The sequence below is a fragment of the Artibeus jamaicensis genome, unplaced genomic scaffold (genome assembly GCF_021234435.1).
Source record: "Artibeus jamaicensis isolate MK-2021 breed Jamaican fruit bat unplaced genomic scaffold, CSHL_Jam_final scaffold_369, whole genome shotgun sequence".
NCBI lineage: Eukaryota > Metazoa > Chordata > Mammalia > Chiroptera > Phyllostomidae > Artibeus > Artibeus jamaicensis.
This window is the reverse complement of record NW_026522042.1, coordinates 43240190-43261236: the sequence shown is the minus strand read 5'-3', so window position 1 is coordinate 43261236 and position 21047 is coordinate 43240190. Positions and strand designations below refer to the sequence as shown.

The 21047-nt window shown below is 41.1% G+C and overlaps 2 protein-coding genes across 7 annotated transcripts in view; both read right to left on the bottom strand.

Annotated features, from left to right (window-relative positions):
- The window catches only part of NAIP (NLR family apoptosis inhibitory protein), a 37546-nt gene extending 28068 nt beyond the window's left edge, over nt 1-9478 (bottom strand). Inside the window, exons 1-5 of the mRNA XM_037149074.2 lie at nt 8911-9478; nt 7558-7657; nt 4434-4515; nt 3432-3483; nt 1649-1768 (exon numbers count right to left, since the gene is read on the bottom strand). Of these exons, the coding sequence (XP_037004969.2) occupies nt 1649-1768; nt 3432-3483; nt 4434-4515; nt 7558-7657; nt 8911-9478 (922 nt within the window). The remainder of the gene's footprint in view (nt 1-1648; nt 1769-3431; nt 3484-4433; nt 4516-7557; nt 7658-8910) is intronic.
- LOC119052079 (general transcription factor IIH subunit 2) overlaps nt 9467-21047 on the bottom strand; it is a 39665-nt gene continuing 28084 nt past the window's right edge. For 2 of the 6 annotated variants that reach the window (XM_037149080.2, XM_037149079.2), the window contains exon 17: nt 15818-21042. In XM_037149080.2, coding sequence (XP_037004975.2) covers nt 21011-21042 — 32 coding nt within the window. In that variant the 3' untranslated portion in view covers nt 15818-21010. Of the gene's footprint in view, nt 10404-12085; nt 12163-15817; nt 21043-21047 lie in introns of those variants that run through there. The other 4 variants (XM_053657389.1, XM_053657387.1, XM_053657388.1 and 1 more) reach the window with 4 other exon arrangements.

The window sequence follows — 21047 nt, the reverse complement described above, 5'->3', positions numbered from 1 at the left end:
GATGAATGCCCTCTACGTGTCCCACCTTCCTCCCGTGGAGCGAGAGATTTGCACATCAGAGTGTGGAATTAAAGGTCCATGAAAGAAAACCTTTTTGTCTCTTTTGTTCACCAATAAATCTCATGGACCTAGAAGAGTGCCTAGCTCTTATTAGGCACTCTAAGTGTTTGTTTAGTAACTGAATCAGAAAGAATATATTTAGGGCTCAGGGGGGAAAGTATGAACAACTGTTACAGCCCTTGTGTAAGTTCATGAAGAATCAAATGCCTCTTACTACATTATTGCCAGGTTTATTCCACTGGAAGTAGGATCAAGTCTCCTTGGGAGACTATATTTCCTTGGTAGGAAATTAGCATTTGAATCTACCAGAGGATTGAACTAGAAATGGAACATCCATTGTCTTCCTTCCACTCGAAGCCCCGTAGGCACCACAAAGGGGAGGCAGAGGAGACCCTCCCTTTGTGTCTGGATGAAAATATGAGGTCCTAGAGCATGCAAGACCCTAAGAGGGTCAAATGGTTAGGATTTGTGGGGAGAGGTGGAGGTTCAAAAAGGAAGAGGGTGAGAACACTGGACACAGGAGGACAGAACAGACAGAGCAGGTGCTGTGCCTTTTCAAATGCTTACAATTGTGAATCATTAAGATTTTTTGTGCCAATAGAACATTTGTCAGATAAAGTGATCACTACATCCCCCTACTCTGTGCTGCTCTGTGATTTTTTGGGTGCCTATTTGCCCTCTCAGTATGAGATGTGCATGGGCCTTCACTGTAACTCAGTTTATGTGTTTGGTCTGAAGAAGGCCAGCAAGGTACCAAGGAAGAGCACAGCACCCTTTCTCTGGTCCTTATTGTGCCTCAGGCAGAGAGTTAGCAGAAGGGAACCAGCCCACACTTCGTGGATTACAGAGTGGAACTTCCTGATGACCAGAAACTAAAGAGAATGCTATGAACTGGTGGAAGAAAGATTAGGGTACATTTAAAAATGTATTTTCTGATTTTTCTCTTCCAAGGAAAGTGTGTCAAGGACTCCTTCTTCACACTCCCAGTATTGCTAATTCTTCCATAGTAACAGAAACCCTAATTTTTAGCTGGATACATTGCCACCCAGGAAAAAGGTTAAATGTACCACTTCTCTTATAGCTAGATATGGCCATCTGACTACTAAGTTCTGGTCAAAGAGATAGAAGCAGAGGGTCGTATGACAGTTTTATTGTGGTTTCCTTTAATGCACTTCACAGATATTACATTTTTTTTACAAATTAAAGGCAGATATTACATTTTTTTACAAATCTATTTGCCTCCATCAGCAAATAGATTATGACTTGCTAATTTGATAGTCACTTTAATTCAGTGGTCTGGAACCAAACCCATATATCTCCAAGGTCTGCCTGAACAAATGTGTATGTCTTTCATGAAAACAAAGTAGCATAAAGCTAACTTTTGAAGAATGGAGGATCCCTGCACTGGTACTCATTGTTTGTCTAGACCTTCAGGCTTCAATTTGGAGCCTTTCTACCCAAGGGAGTTGTAGAAAACTAGGAGAGTGGCCATTGTTCAGACTAGATAAATACAAGTTCAGGATCGTGAATTGTTTGTGGCGTTTGAATGATGAGCAATGTAAGAGCTTTAGGTAAACTACTGACTCACCTGTGTAGAAAAGACCTGCTTTGGCCAGAGCTGCAACTCCTACAGGGGATTCAGGAGGCCAGTTCTTAAAAGAGTCCAGTCGTAGTTCTTCATTAGCAAAGATGCTATCATTGCAATAAGCTTGAATAAAAGGCATATGGTGAAACCAGCAAGTTCTGATGCTGCAACTATCAGTGTTCAAGTAATCACTGCGTATTTACAGATAGAATGATATGAGGTTTGGAATTTGTTTCAATATAATCAGAGGAAAGTTTAAAAAGAAGAAAGGGGTTTAGATGAAGCAAGATTGAGCATGTGTTACATTGTTGAAGCAGAGTGGTGGAGTATATACTTATCTTATTTTTGTATACTTTCAAAAGTTTCTATAATAAAGCCTTTAAAAAGTATCTCTTCCTCATCTAGCAACAGAAGAAAACAAAAAAAGCTAAAGGAGATTCCCCTCCTCCACAACTTAGTGTCAAGATTGGAGAAAGGCAAATTTTCCTTGCAGCTCCCTTAAGAACAGGCAGATTGGCTTCTTGCCCTTTGGGGTGTCCACTCTATGGAGTGGTCTCCATTAGACTTCCTGCCTTGGGTGGGTTCCAGGGTTTGGTTGCTGTCACCTGTGCCCTATAAGGACTTGAAAATTAAACTTATGTTAACTTGGGTCTGCAAATTTTCTAAATATGAATGCTTGCTTCATACAGCTTGCTCACTTAACCCCAGGATTCCTGCCGGCACTTCATTTTTAATCTGCATATACTTACTGTAGTAGAAAAATCTCAGTCTTTTCCTCCTGTGTGTCTCCTTTACACTCTCATACTACACAGCACCTTTGGCACCAGATGTGTGATGGTCTTCCCCACCAAGCAATTCTCTGACACCAGCTGCCTGTCCTACTATATAACTCAATTCTGACACTCTACCTGGAGACAGCGTCAGATCCCATGAGACTGCACCCAGTATACTTCATTAACTAGGGTGGCTCACAGGACTCACAGAAACACTCACTTATGTTTACTAGTTTACTAAAGGATATACAACATACAGATAAGCAGCTAGGGGAAGAGACAGGGTGAGGCCATGGGAGCTCCCATCCCCATGGAGTTGGCGTGTGTCACCCTCCCAGTTCGTGGATGTGTTCGTCCACCTGGAAGCTCCCTAAACCCTGTGCCACTGGGATTTTTATGGAGGCTTCATCATGTAGGCACATCATCATTAACTCCATTTCCAGCCCCTGTTCCCTCTCTGGGAAATTTGGGAAGCAATGGAAAATTCTAAGCTTCTAATCATGGCTTGGTTTTTCTAGTGACCGGCCCCCATCGGGAGTCACCCAGGAGCCCACCCAGCACCACTTCATTAGAACAAAAGATGCTCCTAGTGCTCTTAGCACTTAGGCATTTGTCAGGGATGGGGTCAAAGACCAATTTTTAGAATAAGAGATGCTCCTAGTGCTCTTAGCACTTGGGAGATTGAGAGTTTTAGGAGCCCTGTACCAGGAAATGGGGACAGACACTAATTCGTTTAAGAATGCTTTCAAAACCACGTTAGCCAGAAATTGTCACTGTTTTAGGGCACATGTCAGCGAGGGACCCAACCCTGCCATACTCCCTATGCTCATTTATGCTAATAAACTAAGTCACTCCAGAAGGCCAGAAATCTTGTGGAAAAAACCTTTTTAATGATTATGGCACCATCAAATGAGGGAGGAAATGGAAGCATTAAAAAAAGAAAAGGATGAGAACAAATGAAAAACAAAAGAAGAAATAAACAAGCAAAGCCTTTGGAAAGTCTGAGTGTTTACCTGATGCCATAGGTAAATCTCTCTTGACCCAGGAATTCACAAAATGTTCTCCCTGAAGGAAATTTAAAATTTTGACTTAGAGTATATACCTACCTACCGATGAAAGTTGCAAGAACTCCCCTACCCCCAGATGAAGAGTTTCATTGGATCGAGTGACAGGGTTGATGGAGATCATTCTTTAAATTTTGGTTTCTATTAATGTATTTTTTATGCAGTGCAAAAACAAAACAAAACAAAACAAAATGAAATGGAAAGAATGTGTGAATGTTTATTTCCACCCAACTGGAAGCCTTCTGGGGTCACCGTTTTCAGAGATCTGGCTCCAAAGCTGATTTACGTGTAGATATCACAGATGTACATTGACTAATGAGGAAGTAGAAGCTATAGGGAGGCAACTGGATCCAGAAGCACGTTAGGTGTTGGGCAGCCGGTCTCTCTCTGTTAACTGACCAGAATTTTTTTCTGAGGAATCACTTCTCCCTCACTTTCAGGTCAAGTTCTTGAGGCAGAGTTCTCATCTTCTGAGTCATATTGGCCAATCAATTCCCTTTTGTGCTTAAGCCAATTTGAGTTGGGTTTTCTATCACCTGCCACTAGAGAATCTTTACTAATAGTTCTAAAGTAACCGATAGGAGACAGTAACTCTGAGGCCTTCTGTGGGGAATGGTGCCGTGGTCCTTGATCTTACACAGTCATTCAGACGGGGGCAGCCAAGGGAAGCTGGGGAAGGCGGCCTCAGTCAAAGAGGGAAAAACCGTCAGGAAGGCAGACAAACCACACAAAAACCAGCCCCAGAAAAAGGAATTTTAAGAGGTCTTGTTTAGCAAGAAAAGGTCATTTTCTTCATTCTGCCAGATGAGAAACAGGGGTCGGAAAGAAGGAAATAAGAAAAAAGTAGAGTCCGTGACCAAAAAAGAAACAAAAATGCATACCCCCATGTAACTCAGGTACTGTTAGGTAATCAGAAGCCAACTTGAAAGAAAAAGTGCTGTTGTACATTACCGTGACGCCGACAAATCCCTCGTAGCTTTGAATGTACTGGGCAATTTCCTCTGAGGATTTCTTACTTTGAAGAAATTCACACCTATAATTGATAAACATAATTAAAATTTACCCTGATATCGTGAATAGAGATGTCCTATAGCTCTATCATTGCAGTGATGGTTGCACAAGGAACACTGTTAAAACTTAGTGAATTGCATATTTAAACTTGGTGGATTTTATTAAACTTTAAATAAAATTATCAAAAGACTTATTCCAAAACTTACTTAAGATAATCACCATTATTCTCACATAAGTATTCTTTATTTCTATTAATGACAGCCTGAAGAATTTAAAATTAAATATTTATCTTTTCTCTTGAAAAAAATACAGACTGATTTATAGTAATATATAGGCTAGAGTTTTTGTTTGTTTGTTAAATTACACTATGATCAATAAATCTAGCTCCTTTGCTTATGTGAAAGTTACTGGCAATAAGGGGAGCTGTGTAAAATAATAATATATTTCATCTAGTGAACAAAACACATCACTATTCCTTAAAAAACAATGGAAATTAATAAATATAGAATTTTTTTAGAGTACACAGTGAAATCATCAGTCATCTTCACATAATACATGATAGTCTGCACAAGAAATGTGTTCCATACAACTTTATAATCCTTACAACATCCCTACAAGCCATGTATGACCACCTGCATTTTTACATACAAGACTCAGAGTAACTTGTGCATGGTCTGCTGGCTGGGAAGCAGCTCTGTGTGCCTCCTCAGCCTCTGCACTCTGCCCAGCCCTTCTTTGTATAAGCAGGCCTTAGCTCCTTCCCTCTGTGAGGCAGGTCACAGGACTGATATCTTCCCTCCTATGCTTCTTATCTTTCCCTCAACCCAGTGTCAGAGAAGGTATACCAGGGCCACTCCCCACAGGATGTGCCACTCTGGCTGGTCTAGTCACATGATGGTCTGTGTGAACAGTGTCATTAGGAGTTGTCTAGTGTATAACCCAATAGCACTAGCATGGTGGCCCTAATCTGAGACCAGAGCTGAAATGGGTGCCCAAGAGCCATGATACTGAGCCAGGGCTGACACTCTCCTGGTACCTACCAGTATGGTACATGTCAACCATTATGGTACGTGAGTCTGATTGTTTGGGTCTATTCTGATTGGTCAAGGAGCCAGAGTGACCTTCAAAATATTTAGCAATCTGGCTTCAAGCATCCCTTCAAGCATATAATTGTCTCATCTGCTTGTCTGGAAGAGCTTTCCTCTCCCTTCCCCCTCCCCCATCTCTCTCTCTCTACCTCTTTCCTTTCTCCACCTTTGTCCTCCTTCTCCCTCCCTCCTACCCTCTCGCTTTCTTTTCAACTTCAAAAGTAATACACACTCATTTCTAAAAAGTTGAACAAAATAGAAGTGAACAAAGTAAAATATGAAAATGTCTCTCCACTTCTTCTCCTGACGAATTCAGACCCAGACAGATCTATTGTTTGGTTCATATCTTTTCATAACTTTTTCTATTTATTTTCAAACAAGTCTGTACATAGGTTGAGTGGCTTTACATATTTTTAAGGTCTTACACTACACATTATTTTGCATATTGCCCTTTTCACTTATCAGAGACATCCTTCCATTTTTGTGAGCATGGCTGTCCATATGCAAGATGACTTATAGATATAAGTATCTATCTAGTTATTTTGTGGTTGACTTATGATCCAATCAATAACTTCTTCACATGTTGTAGGTATGTGACAGATATTTGTTAAAGAAATAGAATATGAGCCTGATCACATTCCTAGATCTAAGTCCTAGGAAATTTAGGAAGTAGAAAAACCACATTAATAACGCCACAAAAACAGGTTCAGCCAAACCTAGAGTATAGGGAATTTTACAGGGAAGATGACATGGTTTATTTAATGAGTAAATGACAAGAAAAAGGGAAAGAGGGAACCTATAAATTAAAAATCTTAAGAGACAGATCAACTAAATGTAATATGTAGACTTTGGATCCTGATTCAAATTAACCAACAGTAAAGAAAGAGAGGGAAGTAGGGGGATGTGGACATTGAACACTGACTCAGATATTTGATAATATGTATTGAGGAATTAATGTTAATCCTTTTTTAGGAAAGATAATATTGTGGTTTTGTTTCTTAAAGATGTTTTAGTACATAACTCTAAAATGTAATATCAACAAATCACATTATAAGATGCCTTGGATTGACTTTAATATAATTTCTGGGGAGAGGTGAGTGACAGACGGATGGAATATAATTTGGCCATGCACTGATAAGGGTTTATTATACTATTCTCTCTACTTTTGAAATTTTCCATAATGCAAGTTAAAAATTGTAAAGGAAATGAATATGTATTTGATAGATACAAAGTCATGTAGAAAATACTAGTAAACATAGCCCTGGCTGGTGTGACTCAGTGGATTGAGTGCCAGCCTGTGAACTACAAGGTTGCCAGTTCAATTTCCAGTCAGGACACATGGGCTGCAGGCCAGGTTCCTAGTTAGGGGTGTGTGAGAGGCAACCAATCAAGGTTTCTTGCTCACATCAGTGTTTCTTTCCCTCTCTTCCCCCTCTCTAAATATAAATATGTAAAATCTTTAAAAAGAAAATACTAGTAAATATAGCATTAAAAGCAATTAAAATGCACTTTATTTTTTAAGCAGGAACTAAAGACCACTGCAACAATTAAAACTCTGAGTTTTTAAAATAAAATAAAATGGTGGGGGGGTTTTGGTATGTAATCAGCAGTACATGAAAACATTTGTAATGAAATCTTAAATATTATTTTACTTTCCAACTTCCTTCTTATGTCATTTATATCATCCCTGTGTGAATTATTTTCATTTATCAATTAGGGCTGATCCTAAAACTTCTACCTAGAAAAACGTGTTTTAGTATTTAGGATAATAAAACAATATTTAAGAAATTATTTTAAAATTATATGATTCAAAATGCTCATGATGTAATCAGACCTTTCTTGCTTGAATAAATCCTGGAACGTTCCAGTTTCAGATAGGAAAAGAGTCAAACTTGAAGATGCTTCTCCAGGAAGGTGACTCTTGTCTTCAGTTTTGTTTCATATTTTTAAGAAAAGAGACAGATTTCTCTACTTACTCAGGGAACCACTTGGCATGTTCCTTCCAAGGATCGTCTCCATCCTCCCAATTTCCTAAACATCCGCCACAGGAAAAACACTGCACAGTGTCCCGTTTCCCTGCACGTGAAGGAAAACATTTAGATTGCCCAGCAGTGGCACCAAGGGACAAACCAGAAGGTGAGTTTCTGCGAACTGACTGCTCTGTGCGGGAGTAAGGCGTGCTCCACCATGTCTGTCCATCACACTGTCATCTGGCTGAGTCTCTCCTTCCACAGCACCGCTGCCCTACAACCTCGCCCCTCAGCCACAGCCATCCTTCAGGTACAGAACTCTGAACTGTTTAACTCAATATGCCCGCAAGGTGTTCCCAGAGCTGGTGTTTTGCTATTGGAGTTCTCAGAGCCGAAGTAGTGGGGAAGCAGAGAAACCCTAGGACTCATTAAGTAAGGCACAGTTAGAAAACCTAAGCTGTAGCTTTGCAACAAAATTGCTGTGGACACTTAGGCACACTTTTAAACTCTTCAAGCCTCAATGAACTCAACTGTGAAATGGCAGGAAGGGGAGAGTTTGTTGGATGAGAATTAGTGCTTAGCCCAAGTCTAGCGTCAAGTAGGTACTCAGCCAACGGCAGCTGTTACCGTTACTACAGTTTTCACTCACATCCGTCCTAACATGTATGGCAAGCGTAGGACAAGGTAGACAAAGTACAGTTTTCTTAAATGCAGTTTGCCTTTCATATAGAGTTAGTCCTAACATTAAAACCAACCATCTAACAAACAAAAAGCCCCTCCAATATCGCAGCACTTTAAAAAAATCAGAAGGTCTTATAAGAGCAGCAAAAGGAAAATGGATAAGGGGACTGAGGAATGACTCACCTCCTGGTTTATTTTAAGGACCTTAAGAATGTTTGTCAGTATTGTCTAAGGTCCAAATTTAAGGAAAAGTAACTGTTTAATTTTTTAGAAGACTTTATTTATTTATTTTTAGACAGAGGGGAAAGGAGGGAGAAAGAGAAGGAGAGAAACATCAATGTGTGGTTGCCTCTTGCATGACCCCTACAGTGGACCTGGTCTGCAACCCAGCCATGTGCCCTGACTGGGAATCGAACCTGCGACCCTTTGGTTCATGGGCTGGCGCTCAATACACTGAGCCACACTAGCCAGGGCTGTTTAATTTTTTATATATTTGACAAATTAATATGCTGCATGAAACATAAAACTAAAGTAAAATTAGTGAAGTTGAATGTTAATAAAATAGACCTAATCAAATACATTTAACAAGTGAGGGAAAATTCACAACATAGTGCAACTAAAAAATGAAACCTAAACTTAAAACTCCAGAGAAATACTTCAGCAAAGATTTTAAATTACCTGTAAAGACAAAGCCAGCTGCTGAGAGCTCCCCTGGGGATGTTGCCTGGGCATAAAATGGCCAGTCTTCGAAGGACTCCAGCCTGGCCCTCTCTTCCTGGTACTTTGCTTTGTCTCCTCTCAGCTTGTTCTCCGGATTCTTAACTCTTATGTCGTACTTGGCAATGTTACCAACATCTTTGCCCAAAAGGAACTCACAATCTGGCTGAAATTTCTTGTGTTCTTCTATGGGGAGTCTCTGAAGGCTGCTTTGGAACAAGACGAGGCTGCAGCAGAAGCACTGCAGCCTGGGCTTGACGCCAGTGAAATAGAACCCAGCCGCGGCCGTCTCCTGTGGCGTCCATGACTTGTAGGGGCCATAGGTCACAAAAGTCTTTAATCTTTTTGCTTCACTGCGCATTTCTGAGTTAAAGCCTTTCTGCATTTTCTCTCGTTCTTTCTGCTCCTCTTTTTCCATTTCCTCTGCATATTGAAAAGCATCGATGCCTAGAAGAGCAGACAAGTCCAGCAGCAAAGCATTATCACGCTGGGAACTGTTCGCTCCAGTGGCCTCCTCCTGAGTGGCCATCTTCTTTTTTTTTTTTAAACTTTGTCTTTTATTTGTTTGTTTGTTTTTTAGAGAGAAGGGAAGAAAAAAAGAGGGAGGGAAACATCAGTGTGTGGTTGCCTCTCTGGTGCCCCCTACTGGTGACCAGCCCACAACCCAGCCCCACACCCTGACCGGGACTCAAGCTGGTGACCCCTCGGCTCACAGGCACCATGCTCAATCCACTGAGCCACGCCAGCCAGAGCCTGAGTGGCTGTCTTCTCAGAAGGGAAAGAAAAGCAGGTTAATGGACATTTCCATTGGATTGAGTAGTCCTGAGATTTTCTTCAACCCTTTTATTTCAACTGTTTCATTTCTTCTGAATCATACTGATCTTCTATTCAACATTCAGCCCAAGTTGGAGCAAATATGCTAATAGGTCAGCCTCTCTCACTTCATCCTGCCTGCCCCCCTCCCCTGATAGGTAAGGTCACACATGCAGTCCAAGCAGTTGGAGGCCCTCTTAGCATAGCATCCATCACCAATTACATCAAAGGCACAAAACAAGGGATACCCTGGTATAGTTATATAACAAGTCCAAAGATGCTTGCTTGTATCCTCAACACTTCAGAAGCCTCAAAGGGAGTGTTCCATTTAATGCCCCCAGGTGCAACTAGATGGTTCCACTTTACAAGATGTGTTTTATGTGCCCCCACCTTTACCCAACTCAGCTGATTTGCAATTTGCCCACCTACCCGCATTTCTGCGAAAGTGGCAGTGAACAGAAGATCTTGATTAACACCAAGCATGACTTTCATTTCAAAGTGCCAAAGACAAGGAAAAGCGCTTCTTTGTCACTAATGCTTTAAATCTGTTCCAGCAGTATTTCTTCAAGCAGCTCTCAGTCCACAAGGTTACTTAGCTTTTTTTTTTTTAATCCTCACCTGAGAACACTTTCTTCATTGCTCTTTAGAGAGAGAGAGAAACATGGATGTGAGCAAGAAACATCGACTGGTTGCCTCCCATACACATTCAGACCAGGGACTGGACTTGCAACCTGGGCATGAGCCCTGAGGGGGGATCGAACGCAACTCTTCAGCTACGGGGTGACCTTGCTTTTTGATTGAACACCTCCTTTGTTTCAGTTCTCTTGATGCCCATTTCCTGTAGTGACTCTAGTGGTTCTCTATCAGAAGGGCATCTCATTATGACCGGAATAGCTGCCCATCTCCCCTTTGGCCTCATGTTCCATTCCTTCACAGAAGGAACCAGCCAAAGTCTGATGGTGTTGGCAGCCTAAGGCTTTTTGTAGCTACTTTCATTTTTGCCAAAGCAGCCAAAACCAGCCAAGGTACAGTATTCTTGGCTGACTTCCCCTCCATCTGAATTTCTGTTTTAATCCACTTAGCTATTTCCTCTGACTCTGGATTGACCACCTTTAAATTCCATTGCTGTGCTTTCCCTTCCATCGATAGTTCTAGTATTTGAAGGAATTCAAACCAGGAATTCCTCAGTGGCCAGCCTGCCATGAGTGGTTCTAAATCTTTCTCCCACTTTTCATCTTTCTTTCTGTCAATCGAAGCCTTAGCCATTATTTAAATTATAAAGCCAAAAACTGTTTCAATTAGCCCATTCACAGCGCTGTCTTCAGCAATTACACAGGGCTGGGTAATTGAAAAAACTCACATGACTCCAAGTAACATATTTACATAAAACTTGAATGCAGGCAAAGGATCAAATGCAAAAATAAAAACTTTAAAAAACAGGCAAACATCGGAGAGTCTGAGTCTCCGATTCCAGGTACAGTTCCTGGGGGCCTTACTCCATAGCACAGGCTGCCTTGCATTTTAGGTAATGAACAACCCAGGTATATGCAAGATACCTAGGTCCCAGGAAACCAGTCTCTTCCGAGGAGGGATCTTTTATGCCTTTATAGTCACGCACCCAAAACGAGGCTGCGTGACCAGTCTCAAAAACAGAAAACCTGGTCCAGGCTGCCTCTGGTCTGTCTCAGACCCTAGCCCAGGACTACATTAGTCACTAGTTAGGACATTCCACTCAGATCTGGCCAAGAGACAGCACCATGGTCTCTACCCTCCCTAGAGACAAATAAGTACAGGGGTACAACAGACCAGCTGGGAGCAATTTGGCTGGTTTGGTGGTCAGTTTGCTGATCTGGAGGCCATTTCTGAGGTGGAGAGATATCCAAGACCCTCTCCAGATTTCATGTCCTTTGACTACAAAAGCTTAGAGTGCTAGCCGAGGCAACTATGTGGTGAATCTAGGATTTAAACCCAAGTCTGTGTGACTAGAGTGCCTGTCCTCTTGGCTCCAGAGAAACAAAAATAAGAGAAATAAGCCCTGGCTGGTGTGGCTCCTTGGATTGAGCCCCAGGCTGAGAACCAAAAGGTCGCTGGTTCAATTCCTGGTCATGGCACATACCCGGGTTGCCAGCCAGGTCCCTGGTTTGGGCAAGAGATGGCCAGCTGCTGTTTCTGTCTCACATCAACGTTTCTCTACCTCTCTTCCTCTCCCCTCCCCCTCTCTCTGAAAATAAATAGATAAACATTTTTGAAAGGGAGAAATAAGAGAGCTACAACTTTAGGTGCGGAAGGAAAGCAGCTTTGCCAGAGATGGCAATTTACTTACTGAGAGGTTTATCCAGAGTCCCAGTCAGTGGAAGGAGAACGGGTGGCCTGAGTGAGTGCAAACGCTCGGGGATTGTCCTTGAATGAGAAGCAACGAAAACCTATCTGAAGAACCAAACTCGAAACAAACTGCAGTTCACAGAGAGACTTCCCGTAAGTGCTCTACGCAGTGTGTCAGAAAGGCTTAGTCAGGGCCCAAAAGGAGTGACACCACTGGCCAACTTCCACGGCAGGAAGTATTTCACTCTAGACAGTTAACATTGCTTAATGTTTACAGTGCTAGTTGCTGTAAGTCCTATTCCTTGGATGGTGATAATTTCTATCTTTCTGGTTTCTTTTGGGATTTTCCCTTTTATCCTCAGGTTTATAAAACTTCAAAATGTGTAGTTTGGGGTCTGTCTACATTCATCATACTGGGCACTCATTCGGCCTCTTCAATCTGATCATGTCATTGTCCCATCAACCCTAGGACAGTATCTTCTATGATCTTCTTCGATAATTTCTTGCTGTCTGCTATTATCTTTTCACTCTGCCTAGTATTCCCGTTACTCAGGTAGGGATTTAACTGACCACCTAGATTCGTATTTCTTCCCCTCATCTCTTCCCTCTTCGTGCTCTTGCTCTACCTCCTGCGAGACTGCCTCTCCATCAACTTCAAGCTCTCCCACGGCAATTCTTCATCTCAGCAGTTACACTTTTAACTCCCCACGGCTCTTTACTATTCTGACTGTTCTTTATTTTTATGACATCCTATTTTTTTTAACCAACTCAATCTTTCTCTATGTCTCCTATGATACTGTCAAATGACAAAACCAAAGCAAGTTAATAACGAGTTGGATGTACTTGATTCAAGGGAAAGCAGCCGTGGGTCAGGTGAGAGCAGTGCCTCACCCACAGCAGGGCACTGTCCCCGAGGGATCTGGGGCAGGAGCAACTTTTACGGGGAAGGGGTGGCGAAGAACAGGGCAGGATTGGCCAGGAGGGCGGGGGTGTCCTGACAGAACCACGGTCCTATTTTCTAGGGGAAGGTAGACTAGCCACAGCTGAGTTGGAGGACTGTGGTTAGTGTATGTTAGGTTTCCACGACAGGTGCGTCCTGTAAGTGCAGACTAACGTAGGTTTAGATTTGTGACTTGGGCCAGGCCAGGAGGACGGCCTCCGTTTTGTGGGTCCTGATAAATTAACTTTGTCAGTATTAATGTTTAGTTCATCTGTCGCCTAAATTATGTTTCCTCCAAGGCCATTATCATTTACCTTGGTGTTTATTTTTCACATTGCCAGCCATCCTCAAAAGTATACCAGTCCTCAGTTTTCAATTTATGTCCAAGAAGTAGGCCATTTAGCCCTGGCTGGGTAGCTCAGCAGGTTAGAGCATTGTCACGAAATGCCAAGGTTGTGGGTTTGATCCCCTGTCAGGGCATACAAGCAGCAACCAATGAATACATATATAAGTGAAATAATAAATTGTTTTTCTTTCTCCCCCTAAAAAAATCAGTAATTTTTTTTAAGTAGGCCATTTAAAAGCTGACTGGTCAGAATTATGGTTAAAAATCTAATTAAAAGCCACATAACTGTGACTTGAACCTAAGCTTTTTACTTTATGGAGGCCAGACTGGGGATCCAGGATTTAGCCTGGAGAAGCCCTAAATGTCAGAGGAACCGCTCAGAAAATTATTTCAGCTTACCTGTAAAGACAGAGCTAGCAGCTGAAAGCACACTTGGAATGTTCCTTGAGCATAATGACCAGTTATTTTTTAATAAGATTTTTTATTTAATTATCTTTAGAAGGAAGAGAAAGAGAATGGAATAAATACCACTATTCCATTTGAGTTTCCACCTTCCAAAATTTGTTAAAATATTCTATGTGCTAGTGGTCCCCTCCTGGTTTATTTTCTGAGTTTTAACTTCTATTTTTATTTACTCTTATTATTATTATTATTTTATTTATCCTCACTCAAGGATATTTTTTTTTCATTGTTTCTAGAGAGGAAGGAGAGAGGAAGGGAGAGAAACTCCCTTGGCTGCCCAGACTGGGGACTGTACACATTCAGGCCAGGGATCAAACTCACAACCTGGATATGTGCCCTGACTGGGAATTGAACCTGTGACTTTTTGGTTACAGGGCAGTGCTCCAACCAGCTATGCCACACTGGCCAGGGCTCTGGGTTTATACTTTCAAAAATCATTTCGATGTTGTGTATTTATTAAAATAAGAACTAAAAGTTATTAAGATACTATGACTAGCCAGGCACAGTGCTAAGCACTTTAGATATGCCCATGTTATCCCACCAACAGTCTAAACAAAGCAGCTATTGTTATTTCTGTTTTACAGGTGAGGAAACTCAGGCATATAGGGGTTCAGATTAACCAGAGTCTGCACTTTCAACCACTATGTGATGCTGCCATAAAAGCTCGATTTTAAGGAAAGGCAAACACAGGTATCCCCAAAAACTCCCTCCCTCCCCACTTTGGTATTTGACCAAAATGCTGAGTTAGCAAAGCTTCCTCGAGCTGTTAGCAGCGGCCCTGGTGTGTCACCTCCTCTGCCTAAGCTCTGGTCCAAGGGTCATTTACGAGCCAAGCAGCAATCCTTATGAGTTGACCAGGCGTTCACTGGCCCTTCCTATTGTAATGACATGATGTTACAGGGAGGGCGTTCTTTTGAACCATTTTCAACGACACAGCCTGCTGCAACCTCTCCACACTGCTGACCCTTCTGCCTGACAATAAGCCTGTTTCCTTCATAATGCTGGGTGCCCCTCTGTCCAGCGTACACTACATTTATTGTTGTACCTTGTAAGTTTTGCTGCCCTTATGACTGGAATTTTTTTTACTCTCCTATTTTCTAAATGTTTATTCATGATACATAAGACTCCTTCTAGTCTATTTGTAATATGACTATAAATCCTCTTAAATTTTCTAAGTAAATATTTGTATTATCTGAATATTACAACAGTGTCTTTTACTGCCACTTTATTTTCTTGTCTTGTGGCACTGATTTAACATAACGTTGCTTAATAAGGTGATAATGAATATCCAATCTTATCCTTGACTTTGGCAAGAATTCTTTTGAAGTTTGACCACTAAGTATGATGTTTATTGTAGATTTTTACTGGATACCCTTTATGAGTTGAAAGAACTTCCCTTTTAATCCTAGTGCCATTGAAAACTTCTGCATAGCCTTAATTGGAAAAAGGTCCAAATACACCAGTATGTGGCAGGAGGGGGAAAAATCCCCAAAGGAAGTGAATTAAAATACTGAGTGCCACAAACGCATACATAAATGCATGCATAGTTCGTGGGAGTGCAAAATAGTGCAATGCTTTGGAAAACCAGTTGGGTAGCATCATGTACAGTTAAGTATACATTTACCATTCAACCTAGTAATTCCATTCCTACATGTGAAAAATGAAACATATGAACACAAAAACTTATAACAGAATGTTATAGTAGCTTTGTTCATATGTGAATATGAATATAGTAGCTTTATTTAACAACCAAGAAACCAGAAACCACCTCAGTGTTCATTGGGAATAAACAAATGATAAATTATTCATGCAGTGGGATCCTAACATGCAGTATAAAGGAACAAATTATTGATACAGATAACATAAATGAATTTCAAAAACATCATGCTAAGTATAAGAAGCCATAGGTGCTGTGTGATTCAATGCATTAGAAATTGTACAACTGCCCAAACTAATCCCAGTGAAAGAGAACAGAGCAGCAGTACCTGGTGCTGGAAGTCCTGGCAAATAGGGGCCAGCAGGGCGGATGAACACGTTTCTCTCTATTGTGGAGGTCAGCGCGTGGGTGTATACATTTGCCAAAAGGCCTCAAACTGTTCACTTAAAATGGAAACATATTACTGTATGCTGATTACAACTCAACTTGATTTTTAAAAATTCTTAGTGTACCTACAAGTCCACTAATGTTTAAAGAGAATCTAAAGAAATGAAAAAGCAATTGCATGTTTGGGATTTGTTTTTTGTGGTTGCCCGAATTAATTTCTTCTTTTTTAGTTCAGGAGAATGCTATTATCAGGACCTGTTTTTAAGTTACCTCTGTACCTTTATAATAGAGGCGGTGGTTTTCAAACTTTAGCATTACCACAATCACCTGGAGGATCTGTTAAACACAGATAGGCTCAGCCTCGGCACTTCTGATTCAGTATGTCTGACAGGGCCCAAGAATCTGCATTTCTAACGTCCCCAGGTGATGCTGCTGCTACAGGTCCTGCAAGTCCAGGCTTAAAATCACGGATCCGTAGTAGAGTCCTATCCTCCAAAGAGTCCATTGTTAATATTTAAAACTGAAACTGAATTATCCCCTAAGAGGAATATATCCTAAGAGAGCCTGACACCTGAAAATTACGATTCTCTGTCCTGGTGATAAAGAATAGAGAAGAGATCAGCTGGGCCCAAGTTTGTAAACTGGTGGCCTGTAATAAATTTTATTTAACCTGCATGGTTTTTAAAACTTAGGCACCAACATTTAACACTTAGGAGAATTCACTCAAAAACCCAATTTTTCAGTTTCTCTCTCCCTTTTTAAAAAAATATGCTTGATTTTAGAGAGAGAGAGAGAGAGGGAGAGAGAAACACTTGTGTGAATGCGAAACGTCCACTGGCTGCCTCCCATAAGCACCCTGACCAGGGGTCAAACCCTCCACCCAGGCATGTGGCCCTGATTGGGAATCGAACCCCCAACCCTTTGGTATATAGAACAACACTCCAACCAACTGAGCCGTACCAGCCAGAGACAGTTTCTGTTTAAATATCGAAATACATGGCAGTAGGAGACCTACATTCCTAGAAGGAAAAAAATAAGCAGGGACTGAGTAATGGTTATCTTCTTTAAAAAAACTTTTTTTTTTTTTTTGGCCAAGTAACAAGTGCGCATGTATAAAATTCAAAAGGTACAAAAGGACATAAGGAGAAAACTACACCTCTCTTCCAACCCTGGGCCCAGCATCTCGAGGCTGACTCTTTGAGATGAAACAAGTGCTCTTCGGACACCACTTGGCAGCGCCCGGCCCCTTTCCACTTGCTTCATTTGCCTGGCCCCTTGATGCGCTGAGTGTGCATCCAAGCCCATCTCACAGCTCCTCTTCTGCATGCCCACAGCACTTGGCCTATTATTTGCACTTCCACACTGACTCCTTTACAGGTCTCCCTTCTAGGCTGGGAGGTTCACAGATCCACCAGGGTAGGGTTTATGTCCTCTTTTTGGTGTCTGTTTCCTACTGCCTAGGATCCTGTCAGAGCAGATGTACAGGTTTGCGGAGGGAATTAGTGACTGAACAAACTGTGTATTAGTTTCAGGGCTCTGGCCTTAGGTGTAACTCAAACAGCAATTTAGTTTGGGTGAAATCAAGAATTTAAATCCCTTCGGCACCCCATGAGAACCCCCAGTCCGCCTTGTAACAGGTCTCCCCAGAACAGCATTAGAGAACACAGAAAGAAAATAATGAATCTTCTATTCTTAAAAGAACAGGACAGTCTGGAGGCTGCTTATACAGCAGTGTGATGATCTCCCATGGCCTTTTCTTTTTTATTGTAGCCCCGCAAACTCAAACTTCTCACCCTTTCTCCTGCCTCACACTGAGAGCCTGCAATTAGTCCACTCCACTTCCCAAGGACTGGCTGTATCCTTTCTTTCTCACCACTTAAAATCATGTCATGTTATGAACTTGACAATCATTACAGAGATACAAACTGCTGAACACAGATGACCAAGACCCTGAGGAAGTTACAAACTATTGAGAAATCTTACACACTGTTTATGGTTCTTCTTTTCCACAGCCATTCCAAGAAGTCTGCTGTCCTCTCACTGTTCTGATTATGGCAGTGGGTCACACATGGTTCTTAAATATAAGACTGACATGTTTTTAATCTAATCACCTTTCTTCTGCCTTTTGAAGGAGCAAGAGATTATTCCAAGATGGCTGCCTGACCTGCGTGTTGCCCTTGGCCATGAGATCTGCCCACTGACCTGACCTGGAGACAGTCCCATCATAATCGACGTTCCTTCTGACATAAACCAGTACTCCTGCCCTGCCTCCCACCACATGCTGGCGTCTGGAACAGGCCACCGTCTGGCCTGGTCACATAGAGCACTCACCTGTACCTGGGACTAGTCATGTACGAGTGCTGGAAACTATCTCTCCTTGTTCTGTATAATTCTTGGGCACCTTCTGAGTAGCACAGGGCCATTTTGTCTTGCAGCTGCTCAAAGATATGCCAACTATGTAAGTTTCCCTTAATAAATTCTACTAACTACCAGTTCAGTCCAGGGATCTTTCCCTGAATCTGCATATACTAAGCCTTCAAATAGTACTGCCATCTTCACCTTGTATAGATGTAGCTATTCTCAAGGGCAAAAGTCACAAAACAGTCCGTGTTATTATAGTTCCCCTCCCACCTCCAGCTCCATACTTACCACCTTATTTGATGAACATGATTGTTTTTGTGTTATTATTCAGGCCTTCGACAGCTAACATTAGCTACATTGTTTTCATTTGCTTCACCACAACTTCCCAGGATTCCATAAATTTTACCACTTTTGAACACTTTGTTTACAAAAATTTAAACTATATAAAAACACTTAAAAAAATAATTTTCAGTCTCAGCCCTGCATTCATCCACTCTTCCACACCCCCACCTCAGCCAACACTTTTTTAAAATACCTGAGGCTATGTTTTTACTGATTTTAGAGAAAAAGGGAGAGACAGGCAGACAGACACAGAGGAACATCAATATGAGAAAGAAACATCAATCGGTTGCCTCCCGTATGCACCCCAACTGGGGATTGAACCCACAACCTAGGCATGTGCCCTGACCAGAAACTGAACCCTCAGCCTTCTGGTGTATGGGGTGATGCTCCAGCCAATGGAGCCTCCTGGCCAGAGCCCAGGCAACCACTTTTATTAGCTCCCTGTGTATTCTCCCAGTGTTTCATTTTAAAAGACAAATTTATTGAGATAAATTCACATACCATACAACTTACCCATTTAAAGTGTACAGTTCAATTGTTTTTAGTATATTCAGAGTTGAACAATCATCACTACAATCAATTTTAGAACATTTTCATCACTCCTAAAAGAAACCCTGTGCCTGGTAACATTCACTTATTTCCCCCAGTTGTTCCCTTATAATCGTATGTCGGGAAGGTCCAGTGATGTCTCTTCTGTTCCTAACATTCGTATCTGGTTTCCTCTCTCGTTTTCCTTGGTCGATCTAGCTAAAGATTTGTCCATTTTGTTGAAGCTACTTTTGGTTTGTTTCATTAATTTTCTCTATTGTTTTCCAGTGTTTCTTTTAGCTAATACAAATCTACGTATTCTTATTTTTCCTTCTTCCATACATAATAGGAAGCTTACTATATACCTTGAACATTAGTGTATTCTGAAGGAAATACTTCAGGTGAAGGAAAATGATCTTAAATAGATGAGATATGAGAATAATGACCCACAAAAGGGGCAAATAACTAAATCTTAATAAACACTAATTAAAACAAGTATTGATGTCTTGTGAAACAGAAAAAGTAAGAATATACAACAACATACAAGTGAGGAAGGAGGTAAATGAGGTTAAGTGTATCATGCATGGGTGGGTGAAGGTATGTATATCTTCACTTCAGATTTTCATGTAATGAACGCGTACTGGATAAACTAATGCTTCCTCGGATTCCCTTGGTCATTTTCCTCTTTCCAAGGTGATGCCTGCCTCCCACTCCACACTGCTGCTGCCTTTGCCCAACTTTCTGAGCAGGCTGGAGTATGAACCAAAGTACACCAAGCCTACCTGATCTGAGTTTCCCCGCCGCAACACAGAAGTGAGTTGCCCCAACCTGGCAAATACTTGACGCTTTGCCCCTTACAACATAACAGGCCCTCGGAGACAAAGAAATATGGCCCAAATGAAAGAACAGATCAAAGCTCCAGAAAAAGAGCTAAGTGATGAGGAGACAGCCAACCTATCTGATAGAAAGTTCAAAACACTGGCAATCAGGATGCTCACAGAATTGACTGAGTTCAGTCACCAAATGAAAGAAGAAATGAAAGCTATATAAAGTGAAACAAAAGAAAATATAAGGGAACCAACCATGAAGGGAAGGAAATTGGGACTCAGGTTCTACTTTCTAGAGGACCCAAGTTAAGAAATTTATGTGGACTGTAATTTCTAGGGTCACCACTAAAAGAATAAAAATAGAGTATATAATTTTCCAAGCTGGTTGAGGAAAAACCTAGAATGGTAGAAAAGAATCATTCAAAAAAAGGCAAGAAAGAAAAGAAAAATAAAGATGGAATAGTTGAAACAAGTAACATAAAGTGAGACATTAGATTTAAACCCAAATACGTCAGCAGATACATGTAATATAAATGGACTAAATGTTTTAGTAAAAAGATAGGCCAAATTAAAAAGAATATGAAGTAAAATGTATAGACGTAAAAGTATTTAAAATAAATCTAATTTTCATAATGAATTTTAAACATTAAAGTTTTCTAACTAATCAAACAGCAAACTCAGAAAGGCATATTATTCAGAAATATTTCTAAGGCTAAACAGTTTCCTGCCCTATTGTAGTATATTGTGCAATTCGAAAAGGAAGTTTAAAGGCCAGAACTAACAATCTTAGATCACCATCTTTATTTCTGTCATCTTAAACCAGGATTTTCTTTACAATTGTGAAAAAGAAAATTCCTCCTTGAGCCTAATTAAAATATTCACCTTAACCTTATTAATTATGCAAATGAAACCTAAAACTGTAGAAAGAGATGAAGTAGCCAAAATAAGGCCCTGAATATTCCTTTCACACACAGTGAGGGTGTGTGTCTAATACATCTCCAGTAACTTTTCAACAGGTGGCCACTCGTGACCTTTCTTCTGAGTCAGGTTTGGGAAGACAGAATACTCTGCTCATGTTAAAGGCGTCTCCTGGAAGCCACCGACACCTCTGCT